Source organism: Carassius gibelio, chromosome A4 (genome assembly GCF_023724105.1).
Source record: "Carassius gibelio isolate Cgi1373 ecotype wild population from Czech Republic chromosome A4, carGib1.2-hapl.c, whole genome shotgun sequence".
NCBI lineage: Eukaryota > Metazoa > Chordata > Actinopteri > Cypriniformes > Cyprinidae > Carassius > Carassius gibelio.
This window is the reverse complement of record NC_068374.1, coordinates 22,323,998-22,351,175: the sequence shown is the minus strand read 5'-3', so window position 1 is coordinate 22,351,175 and position 27,178 is coordinate 22,323,998. Positions and strand designations below refer to the sequence as shown.

Here is a 27,178-nt window from a genome sequence, read left to right as displayed (position 1 = left end):
CAAAGAAAAGCTTTCAAAGACAAAAGTTGATGCTTGATAGTGAAGTTAACAAACACCATTTGCAATTCACTAGGATGTGAAGGCTGAAGGGTTGGTTGGCCCCCAAAAATGAACATTTTGTCATCAATTATTCAGTCTTGTGTTGTTCCAGACTCATAAGACTTTCATTCATCTTTGAAACATAAATAAAACTCAACTATGATACTGTACCTGCCTAAGGCACAAGAACCAATTAGGTTTGTTCTCACATGTCAAGCAAGTACAGGTAAGCTACCATTTACAATATTTGATTGTGGTTTTGTAAAAAACAGCCTGAGTTAAATCTATTCAACATATAGAGGAGAAGACTTGGACTAAACAGCTCAGTTCATATGGATTTCTGTTGCAATGCCTTAATGTACTTTTGGAAGCATCAAAGTTTTGGTAAAAGTTCAGTGGAGGAACAAAAAATTTGGTAACACTTTAGAACAGGCAATACATATTCACTATTAAGTTTTTCCTCAATCAAATCCTAATTTGCTGCTTATTAATAGTTAGTAAGTTAGTTTTTAATTTTAGGTATGTGTAGGATTAAGGGATCTAAAATATGCTCATGCAGAATAAGGTATTATTATATGAATAAACAGTGCATGTTAATAAGCAACTAGTTAATAGTGAGAATTTATCCTTAAAATAAACTGTTACTAAAATCTCTCAGGTTACATTAAAATGTCTTCGTTTGTGTTTTGAGGATAAATGAACATCTTATAGGTTTGGGCGACACGAGGTTGAGCAAATGATAACAGAATTGATATTTTGGGAAAACTACCGCTTTAGGTTCTTTATTTGCCATTATTGAAAATAAGCATCAACATTAAGCAACATCAAATTAATTCTGGCAAGATTTTAGAAAACGATGGCTAAAGAGCTAGTTGGCCTTTGGTTAACATTATTTCCAGTCTAGGTGAATGTGACGAGTGGGGTGTAGACGGAGCGAGGCCGGTAAAGTATGAACGTTCTTTTATTGTTACATTGGTGCCGAAACCCGGGAAGAAGAAAGGACACCGTGATGGAGCGGAGGAGTTGCCGCCGTTGGCCTGGAGGAGCGTCACCGTCCACGGGGCGGCAGATGAGTGTTGTGTCGTCCAACGAGGGCTATCCAGTGCTGCTGCCAGGCACCGCGGAAGAGTTTACCCAGCTGGTGGAGGGCCGAGTGGCAGTGTGTCAGGGAACCGGAACAATATTTTTTATTTTTTCTCCTCTCTCCCCTCTCTCATCTCTGTCACTCCTCATCCTTTCATCTCTTTATCTCTCGCCTCGTCTGTCTGTCCTTACCCCCAGGTACCCACGGCCACCATGATAGGTTCCGCCAGAGGGGCGATAGGGGTATGTGACGAGTGGGGAAGGGCCGAGAGCCGTGGGAACGGTGCGAGGCCGGTGGAGTAATTGGAAATGAACGACACCTGCGCCATTCACCATTCTCGAGTCCCCACGGAGGAGCTCCGGAAGGATACAAGAGGAGTTAAGACAGTGAAGGAAGAGAGAGGGCCATGCCTGGGTTTTATTTTGTGTTTTGGTCTTGTTTGTGCACGGCAGTCATCCGCGAGGGTGACTGTTTTCTGTTTATTTGGCTTTAAAGTTTGATTTGAATGTTCGCCGATTCCCACCTCCTTCTTCCCATACTACAAACGTTCTTTTATTGTTACAGCAATGTTAACTGAAAGATGTTTTACACTTGATGTAGCACTTTATTTTACTTGTTCCTTATGTACATACTATGTACTTATTGTAGTAATTACAATAACTATGTAAAAACTAGGTACTAACCCTGAACCTACCCCTAAACCTAACCCTACCCCATGTAGTTACCTTGTATTACCAGAACTTTCTTAGATAAATACACTGTAAGTACACTATAAGTACATGTTAGTACACGTATTGTAAAATAAAGTGCAACCGATGTTTTTGAAGCAGAGCAAGTATTATATTTTTCTCCTCTTTGCGAACAACATGGACTGATGAATTGTGCACAATAAGAGCAGGAACTTGTATTAAGAAAGCAAATAGGGTCAATTTTGATTTCATGTTGAATTTAAGTGCACTGAGCTATTAAAAAATGAATAAATCCTTTGCCAGTTCTTTATATTACTATGTCAACAATTCTCCCACGGTGTTAGATTCTAATTCACTATGTCATGCTGCTCTATTAAAGCCAGAATAAAACAAAAGTTTTTTTCAGACTTGATGTCTGCACATTCCTGCCCCACAGAGAATGAAAACCAGGGAATGTGATAACATGCTGGTGCGACAGTTGCTAGGCTATCGCCCTGACAACAGTGGTTACTATGAGGTAATTTAGAATGGAGGCGGTTGCTATGATACATGATGCACCTAGTGGCCCCACAGGAATCATCTCTATGCTAGTAACCCTGATCTGAGGTCACAGCTGTAAATTAACTTACTACACCGGAGACATCGTGACAAGATCTCTCTTCTTAAACTGATTAAGAGCTCCTCACCTGGGGTGATGGCCACTCCGTTGCCGTTGATGACGGGCCTCTCCTCCTCTTCCTCCTCGGGCGGCTCGATGCCAGCCTTTTCCATGTTGCTTACGGACTTGTTACGTCTGCGTTTGCCCTGTGATCTGGGTGTAGCACCTGGCAACAGCTGCTCAGCTACATTCAGCAGCAGTGGGCTGGGCTCTGCCGGGGGCTTTGGGGTGCCGTAAAAGTTATCTGGAACCAATCAGACATTTGATGCATAATTGATTAATTAATGTAAGCTCTGCCACCATGATGTTACAACTTTGCAAATGGAGAAATATGCAGTATCAGCCTATCAGGCAATAAGCAAGGCACCTTTCTCCAGTGGGTGTTTAGTTACTTTGGGGACAAAATTTCTTTAAGAAGTGAGCTACATCTGCAAACACATCTTTTAGGAGCTTCCGGCAACTTGACATGAAAGGGATTCAAGAATAAAGAAAACTATGTGTATTAATTCTCAAATAATATGTATTTTTGGTGTAGTATTAGGATTGGTGTGCAGTAATTATGTGTGTAGATTTGGTTTTAATAGCAGTTATATTCGAAAAATGTAAAAATGAATAATAAAAAAAAAGAAAATAAATGGAAATCTTGTCTCTGCAAACAGAACTACTCAAAAGTCCATTCAGCCAGGACTCTGACACCAGTACAACGCCACACACAAACTGTTGCTCAAACGACTGAGTGTTGTTCTGTGTTTACAGACTCAGTGAAAGTGCCATGGCTCCCCTGGGATGAACAGGCTCTAGAGGAGAGCAGGGCATCTGGTTGAGTACGCCTTCAATTCTCCCTGGGTCACTACTTGACATGATGCTGCAGTGTGCAACAGATGCAACTCATAAATATAGACATATTTCTATTGTTTGTTTGTACAAGTACAATTACACGGTAACTGACCAGTTTTCAAAATAGCTGTGATACTTTCATGTCAGTGCATGACCTCTTTCTTATCAAATAATATACTTCAATGCAATATTTGATGTGCTTTTAGTTATTTCCCATTCTTTGCAAGAATTATCAGCTTATTGTGGTCTTAATGAAGTGAACAGTAATAAATAATAAAATAATAATACAAATGATTCTAATATATTTCAGATATATTAAGAGTTATTACAAAAGTATATTTGACAAATGAGACCTAAGTTTTATTAGAATATCATTTTCACCAGAGAATGCTAATAAACCCAATACATAATCTGATGCAGAGGAAATTACATTGTGGTATGAATGCTCAAGATTCTTTGAAAAAAGTTCACAGGATATACACACTGATATACCTGAAGTAACATTAAAGCTAAGCTGAGAAACTGACTCAGAGCTCTTTTCTGTGCTAGTCATATTCTTTAAAACATATTGAAGACCAAAATCATTGAGGAAGAATTGACAAGAGAAAAACTGAGTAGAAGAGAAGAGCTGATGTATTTCACATATGGAGATTATTTTCTGTTGCTTTCATTCACTAGTTTACAAAGTCAGCTGAGAGAAAAGTGGAAATGGACAGAGGAAGAGAGTGATATTTATTCAAGGGATGGAGTAATTGGACTTTTGAAGTGAAGAAAGGCTAATCTCACAAGACCCCAGAGAATCACATTTCCTTTGGGGTTTTTTTATATCACGCTGTGCTGCGAATTAACCAAAGTAAATCAGATACTTTCCCAAGATCTGTTTTTCACAAATGACTTGGAAATCAGATTATCAAAAAAACAAAAAACAAAAACAGGAATTACAAAAATGTAAAATGGCACAAAATAGAAATATCAAATACCACTGTGGCCCATTATAAATATCCAATAAATAACTTAAAACAAAATGCTCTGAAGAACATATTTATTAGCAATATCCAAACAATTTAATGACAGGCTTTGGCTCTGGCATTTTAGAATGACCAGAGCAACATGCTTTCATTTGTTCTCTGAGAGAAATATTTATTCATGTAACTTGTTCAGGCAAAGTCACACCTTTTTGATGCACAACTATGAATTTTCCTGGTAAACCTGTTTCCATTGCAATTTATGCAAATTTATTCTTACTGAATAGAACGTACTCGGTTACTAACGTAACCTCGGTTTCATGAGGTACGGAACGAGTACTGCTTCTTGTTAAAGACGTTTATGGGGAAAACTCCTTTTTCTCAGATGATTGAAGCCTTTTTTAACCACAGCCATTGGTTCGTGCACAGAATATAAAACGAACCAATTGCTTTGCAGTGGAGCTGCACGATCCTATGGTGGTAAAGCCCACCAAAGCCCGCCATAGGGGGCATCTGACTATATAAGCGGCACATCGCCATAAGATCCACAGATTACTTTGACTGAAGCGAAAACTGAGTCTTGTAGCTACATAGCATGGCATAGTACACAGTACTCGTTCCATATCTCAGGGAACCGAGGTTACGTCATTAACAGAGTATGTTCCCTGACGATAATTTAAAACCCCATAAGTGATAAAAATGCTTATGGGGAACCAGTTCAGTCCTACCATGCTATGCTAGAGGAACAACTAAAACTTGAACTTGCCTTAAGCACCCAACGGGGCCCAGAGGGACCAAGTATTCTGCAGGGAAACCCCGCAAGAGGCAATAGGGCCAAACTCAGAGAGGTCTGGTACAACCTCGGAACTCAATGAGGGCCAAGAGCATTCTTGAAAGACGCAAACTCCAAACTGGTAGTCATATGACAAAGTGCCCTGCTATGCAGAAATGACCCGTGCCTGTAAGGTTGGGACATCCAGACTGTAAAATCGGGTTAATGTGGACAGAGTGGCCCAGCCGGCCGCTGCACAAATTTCTGGAGAGGACACATTGCTAGACCAAGCCCAAAATGAGGCCACGCCTCTAGTTGAATGGGCTCTTACTCCCATGGGGCATTGAAGGCCCAAACAAGAATGTGGTAGCCTAATAGCGTCAAATATCCTTTTGGAAAGTCTCTGCTTCATGACCGGAGACCCTTTGGTGTGGCCATTAAAGCTTATCCAGGAGAGGCAGCTTGTCATAACTTTTTTTATTCAGCGCTATCCAAAGTCATGAGGGCGGATGAAGAAGATTTACAGAGGCGAGCTGAGTAGGGGCCATGCCAAGACTTCTTGTCGTGGACCTCCAGGAAGAATGGCGTAGCATCTTGACGAGGGGCCTGGATGCGCCTCGGCAAGAACCACTCATCCAATCGGCTGCGGGGGGGCTACTCCAGACCCAGCTCCTCTACAGCCTTTGAAAGGATGCGGAACAGTTTGGCATCCAAGCCCGGGCTGGATGTGCTGTGCTGTGCAGATGGCAAGCGGGTGTGGTTGATGTACAAGCCTGACAGCTCTTCTGCATCTGAAGCATCTAGCGACATACTGTCATCTGTGGGGTCACACTCACTCCCTCCAAATGAGATCATGTTGCTTACAGCCGAAGAGGGACGCTGGTCTGGGAGTGGACAGGAGAACCCTCTCTGAGTAGAGATAGTGAGGCATGCAGGGACTATCTTCGGCGAGCGCTAAGTTTCTCTGCCCTGCTGCTTTTCCTCACAGGCTCCTGGGAGGAAGAAAGTGGGAAGGTGCGAGGGGTGGATTCCCTTTCTGAAAAGAAAGCTTTCCATGAGCGCAGAGATGCAAGACTCATATCTTCACAATAAGGGCATTCCCAAGCATGGGACGAGCCCAAGCGCACTCGCCATGACCGTCAGCAGTGTGACAGAAACGGTGCGGCATTTGAAAACTCCAGAAATTTGCTCTTTAAAATTTGCTCTTTTAACTGCTGCCGAGCCATTGGTTCATTTTATATTCCCTGCACGAACCAATGGCCGTGCAGTTACACTGCATTACTAAAAAAAGGCTTCAGTCATCGGAGAAAAAGGAGTTTTCCCCATAAGCATCTTTAACAAGATGCAGTACGAGTGAAGTATCGACAGGGAATAATGTTTCCACCTAAAGCAAGTTTTTTTTATACACATTTTGAACATTCTATTTGAATCTCTGTGTCTTAATCTAGCCAAAGATTGCCAGAAACCTGGCTTATGATATTTTGATCTTAAATATGACACTATTCCCTTAAAAGTCTATGGGATTATTTAGCTGACTTTGTCTTTCACTACGTTAAAAATAGCTTAGGATACTAATAGTAATAGCTCACTTCACCTCAAGAAATTTGATGGAAAAGATTTGAGGCATCAGTTATGTTCACAGCCTAAAAACCAACACTTCATTACTTAATTGGTTGGATGGTTGGTTTGTTAGTTTAGGACTAAAGGACCATTATCTTAGCAATGAGATAATGGGACAAAAACATAATATAGTATGTGGTTGTGCAACGTGGCCAATTTACCTTCATAAGTTCCACTTTCCAGCAAAGCTCCACTTCTCTCTAGTTCCACAAACCTCTCAACGGTCACAAAGTTGTAGTCCACTCCTGGGACCTCTCCTTCTTTAGGCTGTCTGGTTGTACCTAAGAAAAGAGAAAGGCATGAGTTAGTTCAGGTCAGCGAGCCCTATAGGGGTTTGTGCCATGGACTTAATCAGCAGTTAGAAAGTTCATCCAACAACAAAAGGTTTTTGTAGCAAAGCTCAACATGAGCCAAACAGAACAGGTGTCCAGGTAACTGGTTCACTTAATTTATACAGAGTGACACATATGCCCTCTGACAGTCTGTCAGACACAGAAAAAATAATGAGGGATGAAGAAAAACAAAATGTCAGGGTTCTGAGGCTTTAAGGTGAAAAGAATGACGCAATTTCATCCAAAATGAAACATATAAGCCTGGAGAAATGGTGTTTTCCAAATATATATAAAAAAAAAATTGTCTACTCCAATCTTCTGTGTCACATCATCCCTCAGAAATCATTCTAATCACTCTATTAAGGATTTTAAAAGGAAGAAGAAATACTTTTATTCAGCAAGGACTCCGTGAAAATAAAGACATTTCTATTTCATATAAATGCGGTTCACTGAACTTTTTGTTCATGAAAAATTCTGCAAAAAATGTATCACAATGTTTTAAAATTACAAAATTCCTAAGTGGCTTATAATAAATGAAAGTCTTGCTATAATAAATTACATTTTAAAGCATATTAAACATACAGTATACTGTTTTATACATAAATATGGTATACAGATTAGTTTATTTTAATGCTAGTGTATGATCAGAATTCCCGTCTAAGTCATAACATTTTCACACCAAAACACTCTAATGGCATTTGCCATGTAGCAGCACTATAACATTAGTTGGCATCCGTTTTACCCTCGTTATGCAACCAGGATGCTAAAAACTGTTTAAACTGGACAAGGGGTGCTCTAGCACTCCGAATGACCTTGATTACCTGGTTCAGTTGTATTTATACAAGGTTGGAGGTAAACTTTGCAGGATGGTCCACCAGGGGAATAATTTGGTATCCCTAAATAGCCTAAGGAGGTATGCTGTCTCTTAGCTAGCCAACAAGCTAGTCAGGTTTGCTACTATAGTTTTAGAGGGCTTTTAAGTTCTTGTTAGTTGCTCAGGGGAACATTTCGCAAAGCATTGTTAGCCAACTATGGTCACAAGGTCCATTGAACTCTGTTGGTAACGATGTAACTTAAGACCATACCTGCCTTTGGGAGCACACCCCAGGCTAGAATACCAGGTTGGGAGACCAGTTAAACAAGCCTAAAACAGCAGAGAAGTGTGTTGTGGTAAAATGCTTAACATCAATTTTTACTACTTTAAATGATAACAATTTTCAATCTATTTAAAAAGAAATCAATGCACACCACCGAGCGTACAATGAGAACAGTTCAAAGTGTATGTACATTAAGCTTAAAGGTTAAAATGATAAACTGAAGTGTTAATGTATTCCTGCATATAGTATGTAGCAGAGCTGTAATTAGTCAGCAAGGACCTGTGGAGTTTGTGCTAATTGCTGCTAGCTGAGAAAGCACTGGGGTATTTCTAAAGTCTGCATGTTAAGGGAGCTCACTGCGGGAGTGCCAACAGTAAACACCCGAAAGACTCCAGGGTCAAAGACATGACGCTCATTATTTTCAGTATCTATTAATTTATTCAAAAACAAATTACAAATGCCATTTAAACACAGGATAGGTCGAACCTACCTCTACTTTGATAAGAAAGTTTTCATTTCTTCTTGATTTTTTTTTTGAAGTGCAAGAAGTAAAAAATGCCAGGGTTGTAAAACGGTCCTGATATCACAATGAAGAAAAAAGCCTGGTGATAAGAAAATCTTATTAAAAAGTGTGGGATATCTTTTATTAAAAGGTCAACAAGTGTCTTAAAAATATCAGATAAATTAACCTTTTTATGACAAGCCAAGGTTAGTTAAGGCTGTAAAATACCATGTGATATAACATAAAAAGGTGAATGATATTTATTATTTTAATCAATTTATTATTAATTAGTAAGTCATAGATTTACCAATTTACACGACATCACTAGACATGACTGCATTGCATTTGTTAATTTTAACCAACAACAAGAATACTAAAGTAATTCTAAGAGCTTGCTATATGTGCTTTAAACTCAATTTTTTGGTTCATTCTTCTTTATCGTCGACTCTCCAAAACCTTAACATCTCTTAAGACCTTTACTCACCGCTTCCCAAAAAGCAAAGTACCACACGTATAATATTAGAAGCAAACAACAGAAAATTCCTGTACCCTGTTTTTGTCCAAATACTGGCCGACGTCAATCGGTGACACTCTCACCCATTACCAGACCTACCAAAATACCAATTCACAGCAATCAAAATACAACTCCAAGCAGTTAAAAAACCACATCTGACAGCATAGATTTGCACTCCACTGAGACTCTGTGGAGAATCCCAAAAGGAGCCCTGCACAGTCATTAAGCTGTCACTAGTGTTTGAAACTCACATCATCTCTCATCATCTATCAATCAATAACAACACAATGACAACAAGCCCCAGAGCTGGGTGTCTTTCCTCCGTGATAGCCTATGAAAGGCATGCTAATGACAGGTCACAGGAAATAGGGGCAAATGGAACTTCTCCACTCTCACGACCCATGTCTTCTCGGGGCGAGCTTTGACTGAAGACTGCGCAAAGACTGCCTCATCACGACAACTAGAGTATCTCACAATACCGCCAGCTACTCAAGCATGTAATAACATAATGAAAAGAAAATGAATCCACTACGACCATTAAATCGCTTGCCAACATCACCTTAAAGCTCAATTTGTTGATAAATCATACTTTAAATAAGAAAAGCTAATCGCTGGAAGATGGATCGATCTTCACGCCAGTGATTTCTTCTCGGGAGAGGCAGCTACCTTGGCAGGAAGGCTTTGTTGACAAGATGCGTATCACTGGCTTTCCAAAGAATAGCAGACATCGTCAGTGACTGTTGGCTGTGACGTAGCAAAGAGGCTTTTCAGTACAAGGTCAATTTTAAATGGGAAAGGCTGTAAAGCTACAACATTTAGCAGCAGGGGTTAACGTGGATATGCTAACTAACTAAACACTAACCACATGGGAGTACAAATCATCCATGATATCTGCATATTTTCAGAAAAACAAAAAATGATTCATCAATAATTTTCATATTCTCCTTTTTTTTAAACACAAACAAATAAAAATCACACAAGCTTTTTTATGATTGCTAAGAGTAAAGAAAGGTTGTGTTTAAAGTCCATGGTGTGTTCATACAAATTGCATGTTGCTTAATTAAAAAAATGCCAAATTCATTAACATTACCAGAAGATTAAGAACAAATATGTGTTTGTGAATTAGTCAATTATTAGTGAACAAGACCCATTGACTGTATGGAACATACAAGTCAGTTTTATGGTTAAAGGTAAATATTATTGCCGGAACCTCTTTTTTTTCTGAGAGTGTCTATGCTAATTTCAAAATGGACCTTTGATGCTGCTATAATTAGCCATGCTATCCAGTGGGCACTTTTCTCATGGGAGCACAGATGAATTGCTTACAGTTTTGAATGTAACTCATTTTCCTCATTAAACTGTAGTCCGGGTCATCTCATATTTGTGAACTCCTGTGCTACTAATGCTTTTCTAGCTGTCTAAATTCCATCAGGCTAATAGTCCAGGTTGATGCTTTCCAGCTCTTTCACTTGGCTCACTTCAAGACTTCAACACACCTGTAAACACAAGTGCTACTGTATGGCACTATGAAGCGTTAAAGATGTATTTTTGTGTCACCTATTTATTATGAATATTGTCCATTAGTCCTTCGTTCCAAAGAGTTCAATGGATTATGCAATGTTAATTTGTTATGGTCAAGTTAGTGCAGATAATAGACATATTATGGGATAATACTTAGGGAAAAAAAAGTAAAATACGTTCATTTTATTAAGTTTGAGCTTCCCTCTAGAGTGTTTTTCATAATCAAGCTTTTAACCAATTTACATCTAATTCAGCTTAAGTTAGAAAGTGCTTTCCAGTTTACCAACCACTAGAGGAAGAGAAAAAAAGTGATTCTTTCCACATGAGCAATCATGGGCTTCAGCAATCTGCAAAAAAGGCGCACAGCATGACAGCTAGTTATTTGCCCTCAGTATTGTCCACTTGGAAGTGGCATCATCTTTCTGTGTACAAAATGTACCGCAATATCTCCTGCAGAGAAGAAGGGTGAGGAAAATACTATCTGGAAATAGTGTCTTTGCACATTTGCTCAAGCAAGGTAGAAAAAGAAGAGAGGCGTGAAGGATTTGGGCTTGGTGTTTCTTTGAAAACATGGCACATGGGCTATGTTCTGGCATTGGTTCACAGTCTCATAAGACATGTAACAAGAACGGTATGTGCTTCATATAGTCTAGGAGGTCCAGTACATGGACATGGCAGCATATTCCTTGGGTTATTCTGTTATATTGGTGCTCCCCTGCCCACCCTTCAAGAACTGTATACATCCAGAGTGAGGAAAAGGGCTCATAAAATCACTCTGGATCCCTCACATCCAAGTCACCCCATTTTTGAACTTTTGCCATCTGGTCGGCGTCTCAGAGCCGCAAATACCAGAACAGCAAGGCACAAAAACAGTTTCTTCCCCCAGGCAATCTACCTCATGAACAGTTAAATGTTCCCCACTTATGCTTATGCAAACAAAAGTGCAACATCCTTATATTTATTTGTTACCCCTCCATCCTAGTACATCCCTGCATCTTTTTCAATCCTATTCCATTATCATTTATAGCACAATTGTTTATACACTTATTTATTTGACTACCTTTTTTTTTTTTTTTTTTTTTTTTTGTCTGTGTGTTGGTGTCTCTGTGTACTGGAAGCTTATGTCACTAAAACAAATTCCTTGTATGCGCAAACATACTTGGCAATAAAGCTCTTTCTGATTCTGATTTCTGATTCTGATATATTCTCCATAAGCAACTGCTGCTTTTCAAAAGGTTTGTTTCTCAGTGAATGATGAATGCGTTGGAACAAATCGTCCTCTTGAAACAAGCTAAATCTATTGGAAAAAATAATTTTAAGATACATTAATATTTTAGAGGCTAAGTATTTTGAGAATGTTTAAGAGATTTTGCAAGTTTCAATAGGGGCTTTTTGAAGTGAAATAAAATTGGCCAATTTGTAACAATTTCTTGAAATAAACATGTCTTGTCCTTGAAACATGATTGTTTCTTTTGAGGTTCAACAATAAAATCACAATATCAAATTAATAAATTTTTAAACACAATAAATCTGATACATTTCCAAATAAAACAGCTTAAACCATAATAAATATGCTTTAAAAATTCATAGGCCTGAGAAAATCAAGAACACTTGAGCATTCGCTTAAAATACATTTATTTATATTTTACAATAGAATTGGGGATATAATCGACCCCTGCGGCACTCCAACGTTTGTTTTACATTGAAATTAGGAAATAAGATTAACAATGTGTTTGAACTTATAAAAATTAAAGGACATGAAAGTTTAATATTCACTGAAGGAATTTAAAGGATAAGTTAACGATAAGATTGATTAATAAAGTATAGTTGTTGTTTTTTTCAGAGTATTACTGTACATCTCAACAAAATTGGGCTTCACTTTCCATGGACAGACATATTCACCATTTTAATTGAAGCACATAAAACGACAAGAAATGGGGCTTGAACTTGCGATGTCTGCACAAGCACTATAACAAAATGTGTCGGAGCATGTGAGCCAATCACTAGGCCATTGCTCCGGTGTCAGAAAATAATTTAACAACATGAAAATGCAACTAGGTTGAAATCAGTGGGGGGCCACAAACAGAATGCTTAATGCAGAAGAACATGTGCAGAAATTCATACTGTATGAGCATGTGCTGTGTTTGCACTTGAGGAAAGGTATGAGGTGCTTAGCTGGAAATCCATCACTTCTGGATTTTTTCTCTGTTGTCTGGTGCATGTGATTATCTTGCTTGGATCCAAGAGGATTACTGTTACTGTGTAAGTAGTCACCGAGCCATGCAAAAAGCCTGTATAGTCATTGTGCTTGTTCTTCAAGAGAGCTGGTATAGCACAGGGTCTGTGCAGCTTTCTGTGGCAAGCTTCTTTCCTTTGGCTGGGTGTTATGAATCATCTTGGCAACCAAACCAAGATCAGGAGGCACTAACCAGACCCAAAGGATGTCTCCGGACACTTCCTAATTCCTGCAATATGGACCCCATCTCATTTCATCGAATTTGATTCCTAAGTGTCTCTGTCTGGTCTTGCTGGGAGATAGCAGATTATGCTCTTGATCTAAGGACTAGCCACTGCGATGTGACAGACTCTAAAGAAAGACTTCAGACAACTCCTTTCCTGCCCCTCAAAGTCATGGCACATACAGTCTCCATCCAAAAACATTAAGGAAAACCAGCCTTACAGCTGCCAAGGTTCCAAATCCTGTCCTGCCTATATATGAAAGTGCCACTGCAAGTAATCCCTTGCAGTGAATGTGCCTTGTGATGAGAAAAGAAAAGTGACCTACTTCTTCTTCCGCTTGTCTATAAGACAATATGACAACACTGAATTGTGATTCATCAGGGGAAATTACAGCTCATTATTAATGCCTTGCAAAAGGAACTGGCAATTGCAATCTACAACTACCAACCCATTTACTGTGGACAGGCGGTACTATTCTGACAAGATGATAAGATATGGACTGTAATAACGCTTTCTAAATTGCACTATGGTGGACTGATGAAGTGAAACAGCCAGGGAGGATGTACTGGAAGAAGTTGGGAGCGAGCAATAGGGATGGTGAAGCAATGAAATAGAAGGAAGCTGAAGTGGAGGCACAGAAGATCATAGGTGTGTTCCCAATACAAAGATTTAACTAGATGACCAATAAAACAATCACTCAGGCCATCAATCAGACAATCAATTAGACAACCATTCAATTAGACAATCAATCAATGAATCAATCAATCAGTATGGTATCAGTTTAGTGATAACTTTAGAGACTATACTTTTTTTTATATCATACTGAAAAATTCCTTTAAGCATAAACTTTGAATTTTGTATGCTTGATGTTTAAAAAAAATAATAATGGGGAAAAAATAAACAAATAGATAAATTATCTGATAAATAAATCCTAATTTATTTAGCCATTTCTTCCTCAAATATAATTATCTTGTTTTAAGGATATATTTTTAATTGGAAAACTATACTAAAATTCCCCAAGTAAGAGTTGTGATTTGAGCATCATGCAGAGTTGCTGACTATAAATAGCGATCTAAACCCGTCACTTATAAGGTTCCATATTATTTAGGATATTACCTTAGAGTGTAGCTGTCTGTTTAAAAAGTACACATATATTTTGAAACAGAGCTTGTGAGACCTGCCATTCATAGTGATACTGATCTCATTCCAATCGGCTGAGGCAATGTTTTCACAGCACTACCGTTCTGCCTGTCCCATTTCAATTCATAATCCATCTGTTATCACTGCAAGAGGCCATGTCAGCGAGGTCCATTGTGCCCTACCTAATCTGACCATTAGTCAATTAGAAAGCAGAAAAGTCCTTCTAATGCTGTGTATGAGGCTGGATTACCCCCGGATACAGCTATAAATAAAAACAGGGTATATGGGACTTTTGAGATGCACAGTTAAAAACTTGCTTTCAATGCACTTAGCCCGCATTACACCCAAGCAGAGAGATATAGATACAATTTAAAGATTTATTATCATGAGCCTGAGCAAAACACAACTGATGAGCATTCGGTATTGGGCCTAATATTGACCCCTGAGGCACACCAGTGGTTTGGTTCTCAACAAAACTAGGAAAGACAAACAAGATTAACAATGTGTTTAAGCTCTTTCTGGTAAAAAAAACTGGTAAAAAGCCACAAATCAGACAAATTCAAGGATGTGAGTGCACTGTGCTTCACAGTGATTGATAGTGGACATGCAAGATTGATTTCAGATCCAGCAAATTGACCTGCTAGCCTGTTGAAATGGTAACAGCCCTGTCTTCTCAAGAAATCCATTATAATCTACACCCCCAAGAGGTGTATTGACATACTGGTATTATTAATGCCAGAGAGGAAGGAAAGAAAGGGAGGGAGGAAGTGAAAACATTACTGCAATATGTCACTGTCTATTTGTTAACTCTGTGCGTTGGAAACCACAGTTGAGAATCTGCCATAACAGATGCATTGATATTAATAATTCACATAGATTTGTGGCTTTTTCAGGCACCCTTAACTACGACTGATAGCCTGAGGGTACTTTTGAAATGGGCGATGCAATCCCCTTAGTGAGTTTTTCGGCGACTCTCAAAAGATGCTTACGAAGCAAACAAAATTGAGACATTAGGGAATGATAGTGTCTCTTGGGCCTCTTATTTAGTCATTATACTCCTAAAAACTGTCCAATCAAACAAATACAACCCTCATTCAGTTGAACAGGAACTCCCTATATAAAAAAAAAGCTTTTTTGTGAATTATAACTACTTAAATGTTTAGTACGAAAATCCCAGCTGGTTGTGGAACTGAACCAACAAACTTCGTGCTAGCAGCCTAGATTCAATTATGCTATCACTAACTTACACACCCACACCCATACCTACATATTCTGCAGCTCTTTGTATATACTTAATCTTGACTGACAGAATATACATCACAAACCTCACAGAAACTAAAACACACACACAAGCATAAAAACAAGGAAGATCGGTGTAAACAATCAGAAAAGTAACATTTAACACTTTGTACCCAGGCAAAAGACTACATCTAAAAACAAACTGTACTGTATGTACCCTTATCCAGGTGCATAATGTTTTATGTCCTTATAAAACACCCCTGTAGCTTCTTTGACATGTACAGCTTTTCTTCAATCTTGGTGACGGGTGTGCTGTGTTCTTTCCAGTCGCATGTTTGATCTCTCATGCTTCATATCTCTCCTTTCCTTGTTTACCTTTTTGGATGTTGATGAAAAAGCTTTGCTTTCCTTCCACTTCAGAGGCATCCAAGCATCTGAGCATTCACTCACAGCTTAGTGGAGGAAAAGAAGGAAGAGCTTGGAAAAAGTATGCAATATGAAGCGCTTTGACAGCGAACACAGTTCTGATCATATCTGAGATGTAACCTCAACAATCTGTCTGACCCCCTTCCTTTAATCTCATGCCATCTGGGAGAGGGTGAGAAGGTGCAGTGGACGTCCCAGGATGTTTCCACCTGCTCATCTGTAGATGTGGAAAACAGCAGTTCACCGACAGGCATGCGGTAGACACACAGTAGATGGGTCGCTCTACAAAATTTGTATCTTCATACAGCACGAGTAAAAATTATTTTAAACAACGACTTGCTAGCAAATTTACTATATGTTAATCAAGACATTTTTTGTACTTTTTTAAAATTACACTACTGTTCAAAGTTTGAGGCCTGTAAGATTTTAATATTTATTTTTTTCTGTTAAAAAAACATAAAAACAATAATATTGTGATTGCATTTTAAACATCTTCTATTTTGAAATGTAATTTATTCCTGTGATGGCAAAACGGAATTTTCAGCAGCCATTACTCCAGTCTTCAGTGCCCCTTTCTACTTGAATTATTAAGCAAGTAACAATAAAATAAATAATATTCCATCAACCTTGTTACCACATTTTTAAACCGTTCCATATATTAAAAAGTATGATTTGTCATCATTCAAGAAGTAAACTCTTTAAGGGCAATTTAATGTCTCAGAAATGGATGATCTTAAAATGTCAATCCCATTACCATGATTATGTAAACAAATGATAATTGAAAAGTATAAATACCATCATTACATTTTTGTTTCTAATAACTATCTTGTGCTAAGATAATGTGAAATTAAAATGCGAAACTGTAAACAAATACTTTTCTAAAGGTTAGTAGTCCCAGCCATCTGCTGGAGTGCCCTTGCCAGCCATCAGAGGGCACTCTTCTGGACTGTTGTTTGAGTTGTTCCGGACTTCAGTTCCCATCACCCCTTGCACTTATTATAAGTTCTTACTGTTTCCAGCTGTATGTCATTTAGTTTTATTAGTTTCCCTTTATATACCATGTTCTGTTAGCCCTTGTTTGTTTTAGTATTGTTTTCTGTTACACTGTGTCTGTAGATTACCCTTTGCCTTTGTTTTTATGCCTGTTTGCCTTGTTTTTGGAATTAAACTGCACTTGGATCGTATATGTTTTCCAAGAGTGATTTGTGCCAGAAGTTATGACCCAAAACATATCATGTATTAATTTAAGCTAGAGATGGCACGTGCAATTTCTAAACAACCTAACATATTATTTATCCAAAGAATCCTTAAAGGGGTAATATGATGCAATTTAAATTTTTCCTTTCTCTTTGGAGCGTTACAAGCATTTGGTGGTTAAATTAGATCTGTAAAGTTGCAAAGACTAAAGTCTCAAATCCAAAGAGATATTCTTTATCAAATTTAAGACTGCCACACCCCCCTAAAAAGGCTCATTCTAACCTGCCCCCACATGTCTACGTCACTATGTGGGTAGATTTGCCCAAATGTTTATGGAAAGAAGGAAGGTGAACATTTTATTCTCTCTGTTGCCGCCGGGGCCATTTTTTTGTTAAAGCGAAACTACCTTATTTGGCCTTCCAAAAGAGGACAAGACTAGTAATCAGTTGATTTGAATTTCAACACTGTTCCAAAACAGTCCAACCCAAATATTCCAATGTGTGCAGCTCATTTTATGGAGGAAGATAACTTGGGCAGTTCACACTTTGCAAAGAAAGTCTGGCACTTCTGACTCATAGCTTGTAAGTACATATTTTATATTTGAATATTTTGCCAATGCAGTAGAGTAGGCTTGTTGTTTGTTGTTTCTCAGATCACAAATGCAGACATGGTTTTATGTTTAAGCAGTGCGATACACAACACAACGCTTAACAAGACATTATAAGTCCTTATAATCAGTAATTATGCCCCACTGGAAGCAACAAATGCCTAGTTTGTAATGGGTTTTATTGCTTTTGTCTCATCTGATGTCCGGATCGTGAACAAATCTTTCTATTTAACCAATCACCAAATCGAACTGAATCATTTGAAACGGTTTGCATCTCCAGTACGCACTAATCCACAAATTACGTAATTTTTTCGGTTTATAAACGTGCCTTTACCCTCCCTCTGATGCAAAATAAACCAATATCCCATTGATTGAACTGCTAAAAGAGAACCGATGATGGGCTTAAGGCATTTGGCCAATCACAACCCACTGGATAGCTGGCAAATCAGAGCACACCTCACTTTTTCAGAACTATGAGCCTTGTAAAATCGATGCGTTTCAGAAGGCGATGCATAGAGGAGAAACAACAATGTACATTATATGGAAAAGAATGTTTTTTGAAACTTAAACCGCATAAACACATTGCATTACACCAAATCCACAAAATAATGTTCTTTTTAGAAGCATCAAAAGACCCCTTTAAAGTCACTAATTTTCTTTAAAATACACCTCATCAAACTGGAAATGGCTAATAGCCATAATATGAGATGACGGCGTGACTCAAAGTGAGAGACCAGAAGAGAAAGTGATGAAAGACTGAGTGAACAGAGAGAGGGTTTGAGGAAGGGATGCAGTCAGCGTGTGCCACAGCCTCTGGGCATCAGAATGTGTTGAATAACTGTTGGCCTGATCCCAGATCAGATGCTTTGCTGTCAATCTAATCCTCTGTAAATATTACTGTGGCAAGACCGAGAGAGAGAGATCCACGTCAATGTAAGTATCCATAAAAACTAATAATGCACAAAGCCTGGTCAGAGATATGAGATAACAAATCATATGGTTTTAGAAGACTAGAAGCATGAGTCATAATGGACACTTTTATGAATTTTTTTTTTGAGCTTGACAATTTCAGTATATGGTTCTGTCGAATGAAAAAAAGAAGTAACATTCTTTAAATTATCTTCTTTCGTGATTCATGGAAGAAAGCAATGCAAGTAGGATTTTAAAAGATGAGTAAATGATCACAGAATTAGATTTTAGGGGGTGGGGGGTGAACCAAAACAGTCTCAAAGGGGTCAGTAACAGAACTGGTTTTCATTCAAAATGGCAAAAACAGTGGTCCTCAACTAAGGGCCCACAATGAACTACCAAGAGGGCATTGAAATGTTTTTAAAACAAAACAACCTAAAAATAAAATAAAACTAAAACACAATGTATTTCTTATTTTAATTCACCCCCTCCCCATGAGGCAGGATTCTGACAGTCTTGAAAAGATATATGAGATATATAGATATATGAGGAAGGCTAATTATAAAAGTGAAATTTTTAGGACCTAGAAAAATCATATAAATTAAAAAAAAAAACTCCATGGACATTTCATATAAATATATTTAATGAACATACATTTTTCAATTTATGCCAAGCTCAAGAATATTTTATCTGGACGGTTTTTTTTTTTAGTTTTTTTTTTAATTCTTATCCTTAATCATCCTCAAAAAAATCATAGACAACTGGACCTTTGACTATTGTTCTTGACAACGAGGGCCTCGGAGTCAAAAAGGTTAAGAACCACTGATATAAACGATTTAAACCCATGACAGAAAGGTCAGATTTTAAGGAAATTACATCCCCAAATGGATGAAATAATCAAACACTTGACCTCTTTCACTCCAGAGGTGACGCTACACAGGGTTCTCTTGTGTATTTGCATCACTGAGCTTTACGAGGACAACCGTGTCTGAGCGTCTGACTGGATTATTAGTATGTACGGGCTTGAATGTCTGTTTTTGACCCACGGGAGCTTCAGAGATGCTAGGAGAAGGCACATATTAAAATCAGAGGGAAGGTGCGAGCAGTGTTTGTATGCTGTAATAAACAAAGACTTCATTGTCTCTTCTATTTATACATTTTCATTTTCTCTCTCTTTCAGTTAAAAGAGTCACCAATTAGAGCTAAAGGCCACCAGCCCTACAGTCATATGGTCTTGTGAGATGATGGGAGGAGAAGATATGAGAGGATGGGCGGGAGGTTGGGGGTCGAGAGATGAAATGAGAATGTGAAAGGAAATAACATCACTGAACACCACCGCAATCTAAGTTTCAAACCCTTCCAAAGAAAAAAGCTTTTCAGCATCTTCAATTATATATACCTCAACATATGGAGACAACAAATGGTGGGGGATGATTATGCAAAAAAGAGCCAATTATACATATAGGCACTCTTGTGCACATATACTGTAATGAGGCCCTACATTCTGTTCATCTTTCTGCTTTATAATCAAGTAAAATATTTAAATGATCTATTTTAACTCTTATGTTCTGTTCAGATCTGACTTTACTATAATGTTTGGCATCCCAGAGACCCCAGTAAGGAAATGATCTGTACTGTGTGTACACCAGTCTGTGAAAGCGACTTTACTTTAATTATGTTTTATAACTGGGGCCGATACCATGAATCTGGATTAGCCAGGTAAGTATCAGTTTAGTTTGCACCAATTTTCGGGTGTTTAGGTACCATGGAAGTGGCTTTTTTTTAGTGGCCTGTTTTTTTTTTTTTATCCTGTAACTCTAAATTTGTTCAACTACCTTCGTGGTATAGGACACTGGTGTCTCTAAGAAACCAAACATAAGTCATTGGACGTACACTGTTAAAATGACTTTTTAAAGTAGTAAATAAAACAAAGATCATTAGAGTATATTTGAAAAGGAAATATTATTATAGTCTTCCTACTTCAAAATTAATTTTTTAGTTTATTGTGTTACTTGCTGTTTCTTTGTAACTTGCTTGTTTCGTGCATGATTACGTTTTTTGTAAATTTAGCTAATAACCATTTCTCACAGGATAAAGTCATGAAGTGCCAACCTGATAGAGGTTGAGACATGTATTCAAAATTATTTAGCTTTATGAGATTATTTAGGCCTTATTCTAATGCAGCATCTACCTGTATCAAACTTATTCAAGATGGTGGGTGGAGTTGAGAGAAATGTTGACACAAAATTAAGTCATATAGAACATAAATTGTAATCATGAATTATCACACTCTTTTTATGAAATTAAGCATACACCATTTATCCTATTATTATTATTATTTTTTAGTTTAGCGCAGTTTTTGGACTGATTGCTTGAATGCGTTTGCTTACTGGTTCATTGGACTGAAAACGTTCCCAGAGTTTAGTGGAATAAAATGATCAGATCGCAAACAGAAAAGCAAAATTGGGTAAAAGGGATAGATTAGAGATTACAGGTGCTTGTGCAGAGCTCAGTGGGTTGCCAGATCTGCTAAACAAAACCAGCCCAACTGCTAATCCAAGATCTAGCCAGATCTCTCTTTCTCTCCCTCTCTTTTTCTGTTAGGGGTTCCCTCTGTCGGTATTGCTCCCGGGAGTGGGGTAACCAATGGAATAAAAAACAGTCTATGGAAACAGTGTAAAAGTAGCCCAGTTCTACGGGAAAACTGCAGACATGCTAGCACCAAATTTAAATGAAATCAATTATGAATTTAAAACATTGTGCACTGCCCATGAGAAACACTGTTTGTTTGGAATGGATGGGTGGATGAATGCAAAGCAAAGTTATTATATTCCATGAAGATTAGAAAAATGTAGACAGCAAGAAAGCAAGGCTGCTTACTAGGGTTTAAAAACAGAGCCGTAGAGTTTCATTCATTCAGAACACATAATGTTATCTTTCATATTAAAATTCCAAAAATAATTTGACTACTAAGGCAGTCATTAAACAATTCCAGTTGTTTCACAGGTAGACTATGTTCACAGGTAGGTTTACAATGTTATTCTGTTCAAAACATGAAACATGTCTTATCCCCTCACTGCCCAAACGACGATAAACAACAAAATCTTCCTCCAACGTCTGAAACATCACAAAAAATGTTCTGCATGAAGTTTGCACAAAAATTATAAATAATAAAAACTCTGATGAATAATTCACATATTTGCCTCCTTCTGGTGCTCAGCTACTTGCTACGGGCGAAGACTGTGCTCACAGAAAACCGTACCAACTCAGCAGCTTACTGGGAGTGCTAGATAAAGATTTGGAGACGGTGTTTATTTAAATACTAATGCAAGGTAAACACAAGTGTGTAAAGTGGAGGGAACGGTGCTGTGAGCATCAATGCTGTGTGAGGAAGTGTTGTTGAATATTATATTTCATATTCTGTCGACACTGGCAACTTACATGCACAGGCTCACATTTAGAAGGGAGTGCAAAGTCTCCGCTAATCATGCATCTTTTTTATTTAACAAAGAAAATTCAGTATGATAAATTAAGCGTTGACTGCTACAGGATTTCTGAGAACTCACAAGTCGTAAGGGTTATGTTGAACTTACAGCCACACACACACACACACAAGTTCTCTTCATGATTTCTTGTTTACTAATTAAGTGTATAAAAGACTGTATTTTCTAAATAATACATGATATTTTAATTACATATACATACATACATATTGAACATGAATGCATATATATATATATATATATATATATATATATATATATATATATATATATATATATATATATATATATATATAAATGTTCAAGGTTGTCTAAAACATATCGGGTTGCCTCTTTTTTAATCTTATTTAAAGTTGGGGCAAGGCGGAGAAATATGCCTCCCAATGTTCAAACGAAACCCACTACACGTTCATATTTGCTTTATTTCATTTAGTTTCACTTGCTTCCTTCTTCTCTCACCCTGCAGTCTTTTCTCTTTCAACTCTTTTAGCATGAAATGCTTGAATGTTGAAAACGTAGACAGAACTCCAATTACTTGCTGTAATATTTTCAACAAATACTGGTGCACTTGTAGACATGACTACCTTCAAACCAGAAAACACTCATACAATCCCCGAAATAACACCACATCACACTTTATATTATCTACAGTCCTATATCAGCTATACTCATAGACATTAAACTCTCTATAGAGTCAACCTCTACCCATCCACAAAAAAATTAATTGGGTTCCATTTAAGGTGTGCACCATGACCATTTCAACCAATGCAAATTAAATTTTTTCTTCTTTTCTCTCTCTCTGTTTAATGGCGGACGGCTAGAGAGATAGAGTAAGTCTCAAGCACAACGTTGAAGCTTTACAGTTCGATTAATCCAATTTCACCCACAGACAAATCATCTCTGGCCATATACAGGTTTTAATAGGAATATTTTAGGGGGTTCCATAAAAGCCATTCACTGGTGCCTGATATCCAGTTACAGTGATTTTTGCAAACGGTGGGGAGAAGACTGTCACCTTCCCCTTGGCTAAACCCTGCATGGACAGCATATGGGAAAGGACAATGACATGTGGCAAAAAAGCATTTCAACATAATTTAATTTTCTGGAACACTGATAAACAATAGTTCGTTCCCAAAACCGAATGAGCTACCTTCTAAATTATATTTAATTAGGATATATGTGAGAATGAAGCTATTTTGGTGTTACTCATACAAAACCAGTTTTGGCGTATATTGACAAACCAAGCTTGAAGCTAATGAAATAGCTACCTAAGTAGACAAGAAGACAATGTACTAGCATTTGGAACAGAGCCAATATCATGATTTATTCTCAAAAGATTTGGAGTATCTTCAGCTGAAAATGCTGACTCTTTATAGACCTATAAAAACCTAGAGCATTCATATTGTTCTCCCAAATATCTCCTATAAAATCTCCCTATAGACTAAATTAAAGACAATACACTTAGCAGCACAAATTACTTTTTCATATTTTTTTCTTCTTACTCATTAATATATATAAAAATGGGTTACTTAATCTACCATATTCATTTATATATGCATCAAATGTACAAATTGACAGTGACATGGCAGAACATGATTCATACTATGTTATGAGTAATTTCTGTAGCATGTCTGCAGCAGTATAACACACACACAAGCTGTTTACACACTCGAGGGAATTTCTGCAATGATTAACTCTTTCGCAATTATTAAGGGAAATCAATCACATGAATAATGTATTGGTTTCCATCACACACGAGGAACACTGTATTATGGACGAATGAATGGCTGTCTGGATGGATAGAATTATGAATTAATGGATGGATGGATGGACAGAAGGACATAAAGATGGATGGGCAGATAATTCATGAACAAACACACATACAAAATGATAGATGGATGGGCAGATGAAGGATGGACAAATAGATGGGCAGATGGATGGATGGATGGATGAACAAACTGATAAGTGTATGGATGCATGGATGGATGGATGAACAGATAAGTGGACAGATGGATGGATGAATAAACAGATAGGTGGATGGAGGAACAGACAGATAAATTGACAAAAAGATGGATGGGCAAATGGATGGATGAATAGAATAAAGAATAAATAACAAGTGAATAGATTTAAAGATGAATGGATGGGTGGGAGGACAAATAGATGAGTGGATCAATCGAAAGATTGGATAGATGGAAAATAATGGATGGATGGATGGATGGACTGATTGATTGACAGAGATATGGATTGATGGACAGATGGAAATAAAGACTGACTGATGGATGGATGGCTGGATGTAGGAATAGATAGACAGATTAAAGAATTTATGGCCAGGTAGAGAAATGAATGGATGGATGGATGGATGGACGGATGGATGGATGGATGGATAGTTGATGGAAGGATATATGGATACAGATGGATCGTTAGGGACAATAAAAAAAAATCAATGAAACCACCTGAGAAAAATTATGGATTAACTGAGTCCTTGTGATAATACAAATATAGCTTGCATTTCTATTTTCTATTCATAGGCAAACACACACACACACTAGCATGCTTTGGCTTCTGCTGTGCCTAATCATGCTTTTTACGGGCTTAGGTGATCCAGCATGGCACAGTTAAAACCCCTGCCAGATATTAATGTCCTGATTATATGCCACTGTGGTTATAAAACTCTTCCTCAATTAAGCTAATATAATCACCTTTGATTATACCCATTTTTGCCAAAAAGCAGCATGATCCATTTCTTCTTCCCTCTGTGAGATTCAGTTTGTGCTAAAACGCAAACATCAGGAATATGTATGAAAAATCACATTAAGCATCAAGAACTATGTAATGTATTCATTAAACTTCATCCAGTGCCAAACTTTTTCTGCATTGATGTCTGTCGCCACTGCATTCATATTCACAAGTGCTTGGAGACAGAATGAACACATCACTTTGTATTTATGGATTTTGTATGGCTGACCTTGTCTCAGCCTGCATAAATAGCTTTTGCAAGAAGTGGATTATGAGAAAAATATTTTCAAAACAAAATAGCTACCCACCATGCTTAAGTGATGCCTTGACATACGTAAAGCAGCAACAACCCATGTTATTTATCTTGATCTGTTGTTGGTAATTAATATTGTGATACACAATTTGTAAAAAAGATATCACTCTGAGCTATCACTCTAGTCAACGCTTGTGTTTATATTAGCCGAGCCACAACACGTTTCAGAAGCGGCCTAGCAGTAGCTCAGAACATTGCCTCGCTTAAGATAAATGCCTACATCTCCTTTGATTAAAAATAAAGGCTAGTGTGGTGGTTGCTATATACATAAACATACCAAACATCCATCGCCATGACTTATCGCGAGAGGAAAAAAATAAGTTTTAGTTGCATAACATTAGTTAATGGAAATGTCGTCATTTTGCAAATCTGTAATAGAAATGCAGCTAGACTAATTGTTAGACAGTGATGCTAATCCATCTTCAAACCTAGATTCAAAATATTCCTACTGTGTTTTTTTTATGTGATCTGGCTATAGCTGTGCTAATATATTGGTTTTGCGCTGTAAACATTAGATTAGCATTACTGTTGGTCACATTATATCACTAGTTTATGTGTTTCAAAAGCTAACGTGTGATACAATGCCACAAAATAAAGTATTTTTCCGATCTAACTTTTTGAAGATTCCAATCATACCTTCGAATGTGATTTGGTTGTATTTCTGCATTCCGTATGTTACATTTCTGCTAATATGTTTAACAACATGTCGAGATAGTAATGCTACACTGTCTTTCTGTTGTATTTTTGATTTTACTGGTTCTATTTAATTTACCCTACACTTTTTAGTTTCATTTTATGTGCATGTTGTATGCGTGTTGATCATATGACAATAAAAGCCTAAATTATATCTGCTCAACGTTATTATTGCATTAATTGTACTAGATTATGTTTTCCTTAATTATCTTTTAATATATGCCCTTAAATATTTTTTGTAGCAAGCACGATGATAAGCAATCCAATGTTAAAAAAGGATACTTCGTAAGTGTAGTTAACATATGCTTGAAAAGGCATACATTAGTTTGCTACAAATGGGCTAAGTAGTCCGATGGCCTTGTCATACAATACACATAACAACAAATCAACTTACCGAGTGTGTTAAAGAAACTTGCATGTACGTGTGTATACTGGAGATGAGTGTAGGAGGTTACAGAGAGTGTTTACCTGCCTGGCTGTTGTGTCAGGGTAATGGAGGCTCCTTATCTTGTGCACACAGAGCTTGGAGAACAGGGGACACAGACTCCCTCCTGACAACAGCATCTTCACACACACACACACACACACACGCACACACACACACACACACACACACTATATGCAAGTGCTAAGTAACAGATTTCCTGGGATGAAAAACAGCATGCTGTCTGCCTTAGCGCATCTGTGCATGTGCGGAAGTTGCTTGAAGTTTATGTTTACTTGCTCCCATGTTTTTGAGGACTTTAATGAATACATTTTTAATGAAATTTTAATGACTAGTTCATAGTTCAAATGAAAGGGAGAGGAATTTTACCTCTTAAAAAAATTGACCACTATCTGTATGTGAAATGGATGGCAGAACAGAAAAAAAAAATGAATTTATGAGTACGTGATACTACAATTTATTTATTTTCACATTTTATTATAGATCTTGATTTTATATTAGGCAGTTAGAACGATAGACAGAAAGAATAAAAAATGGTGCGGCTGTATGTGGGAATCTGTATGTAAAACTTAACACATAGGCACAGTCAGAGTCCACTGGTTGGCAATTAACACTAGCAGACAAATAATGAGGGTGGACTGGGATCCCCTATCATCATCATGCCCTTGAGTGGGCCACTTAATCCCAGATTGCATCGGGGGACTGAACCTGTAATAAACGAACTTAATCTCTGGATAAGAATGTGTCTGCTAAATAACATAATAATATAATAACAGGTCCTTTTGGGCATTATTTCCAATGTCAAGTGGGCAATATCAGACTCTAATTAGATTCTCCCATAGGAGAATAGCAGTTAACATCTACAAAATGATTGGATTCC

At 37.6% G+C, this 27,178-nt stretch overlaps 1 protein-coding gene across 7 annotated transcripts in view; it reads right to left on the bottom strand.

The window, feature by feature from the left end:
- LOC127972966 (membrane-associated guanylate kinase, WW and PDZ domain-containing protein 2) overlaps positions 1 to 27,178 on the bottom strand; it is a 214,713-nt gene that overhangs the window by 75,524 nt on the left and 112,011 nt on the right. For all 7 annotated transcript variants that reach the window (XM_052577037.1, XM_052577042.1, XM_052577009.1 and 4 more), the window contains exons 3-4: positions 6,826 to 6,945; positions 2,499 to 2,714 (exon numbers count right to left, since the gene is read on the bottom strand). In XM_052577037.1, coding sequence (XP_052432997.1) covers positions 2,499 to 2,714; positions 6,826 to 6,945 — 336 coding nt within the window. The remainder of the gene's footprint in view (positions 1 to 2,498; positions 2,715 to 6,825; positions 6,946 to 27,178) is intronic.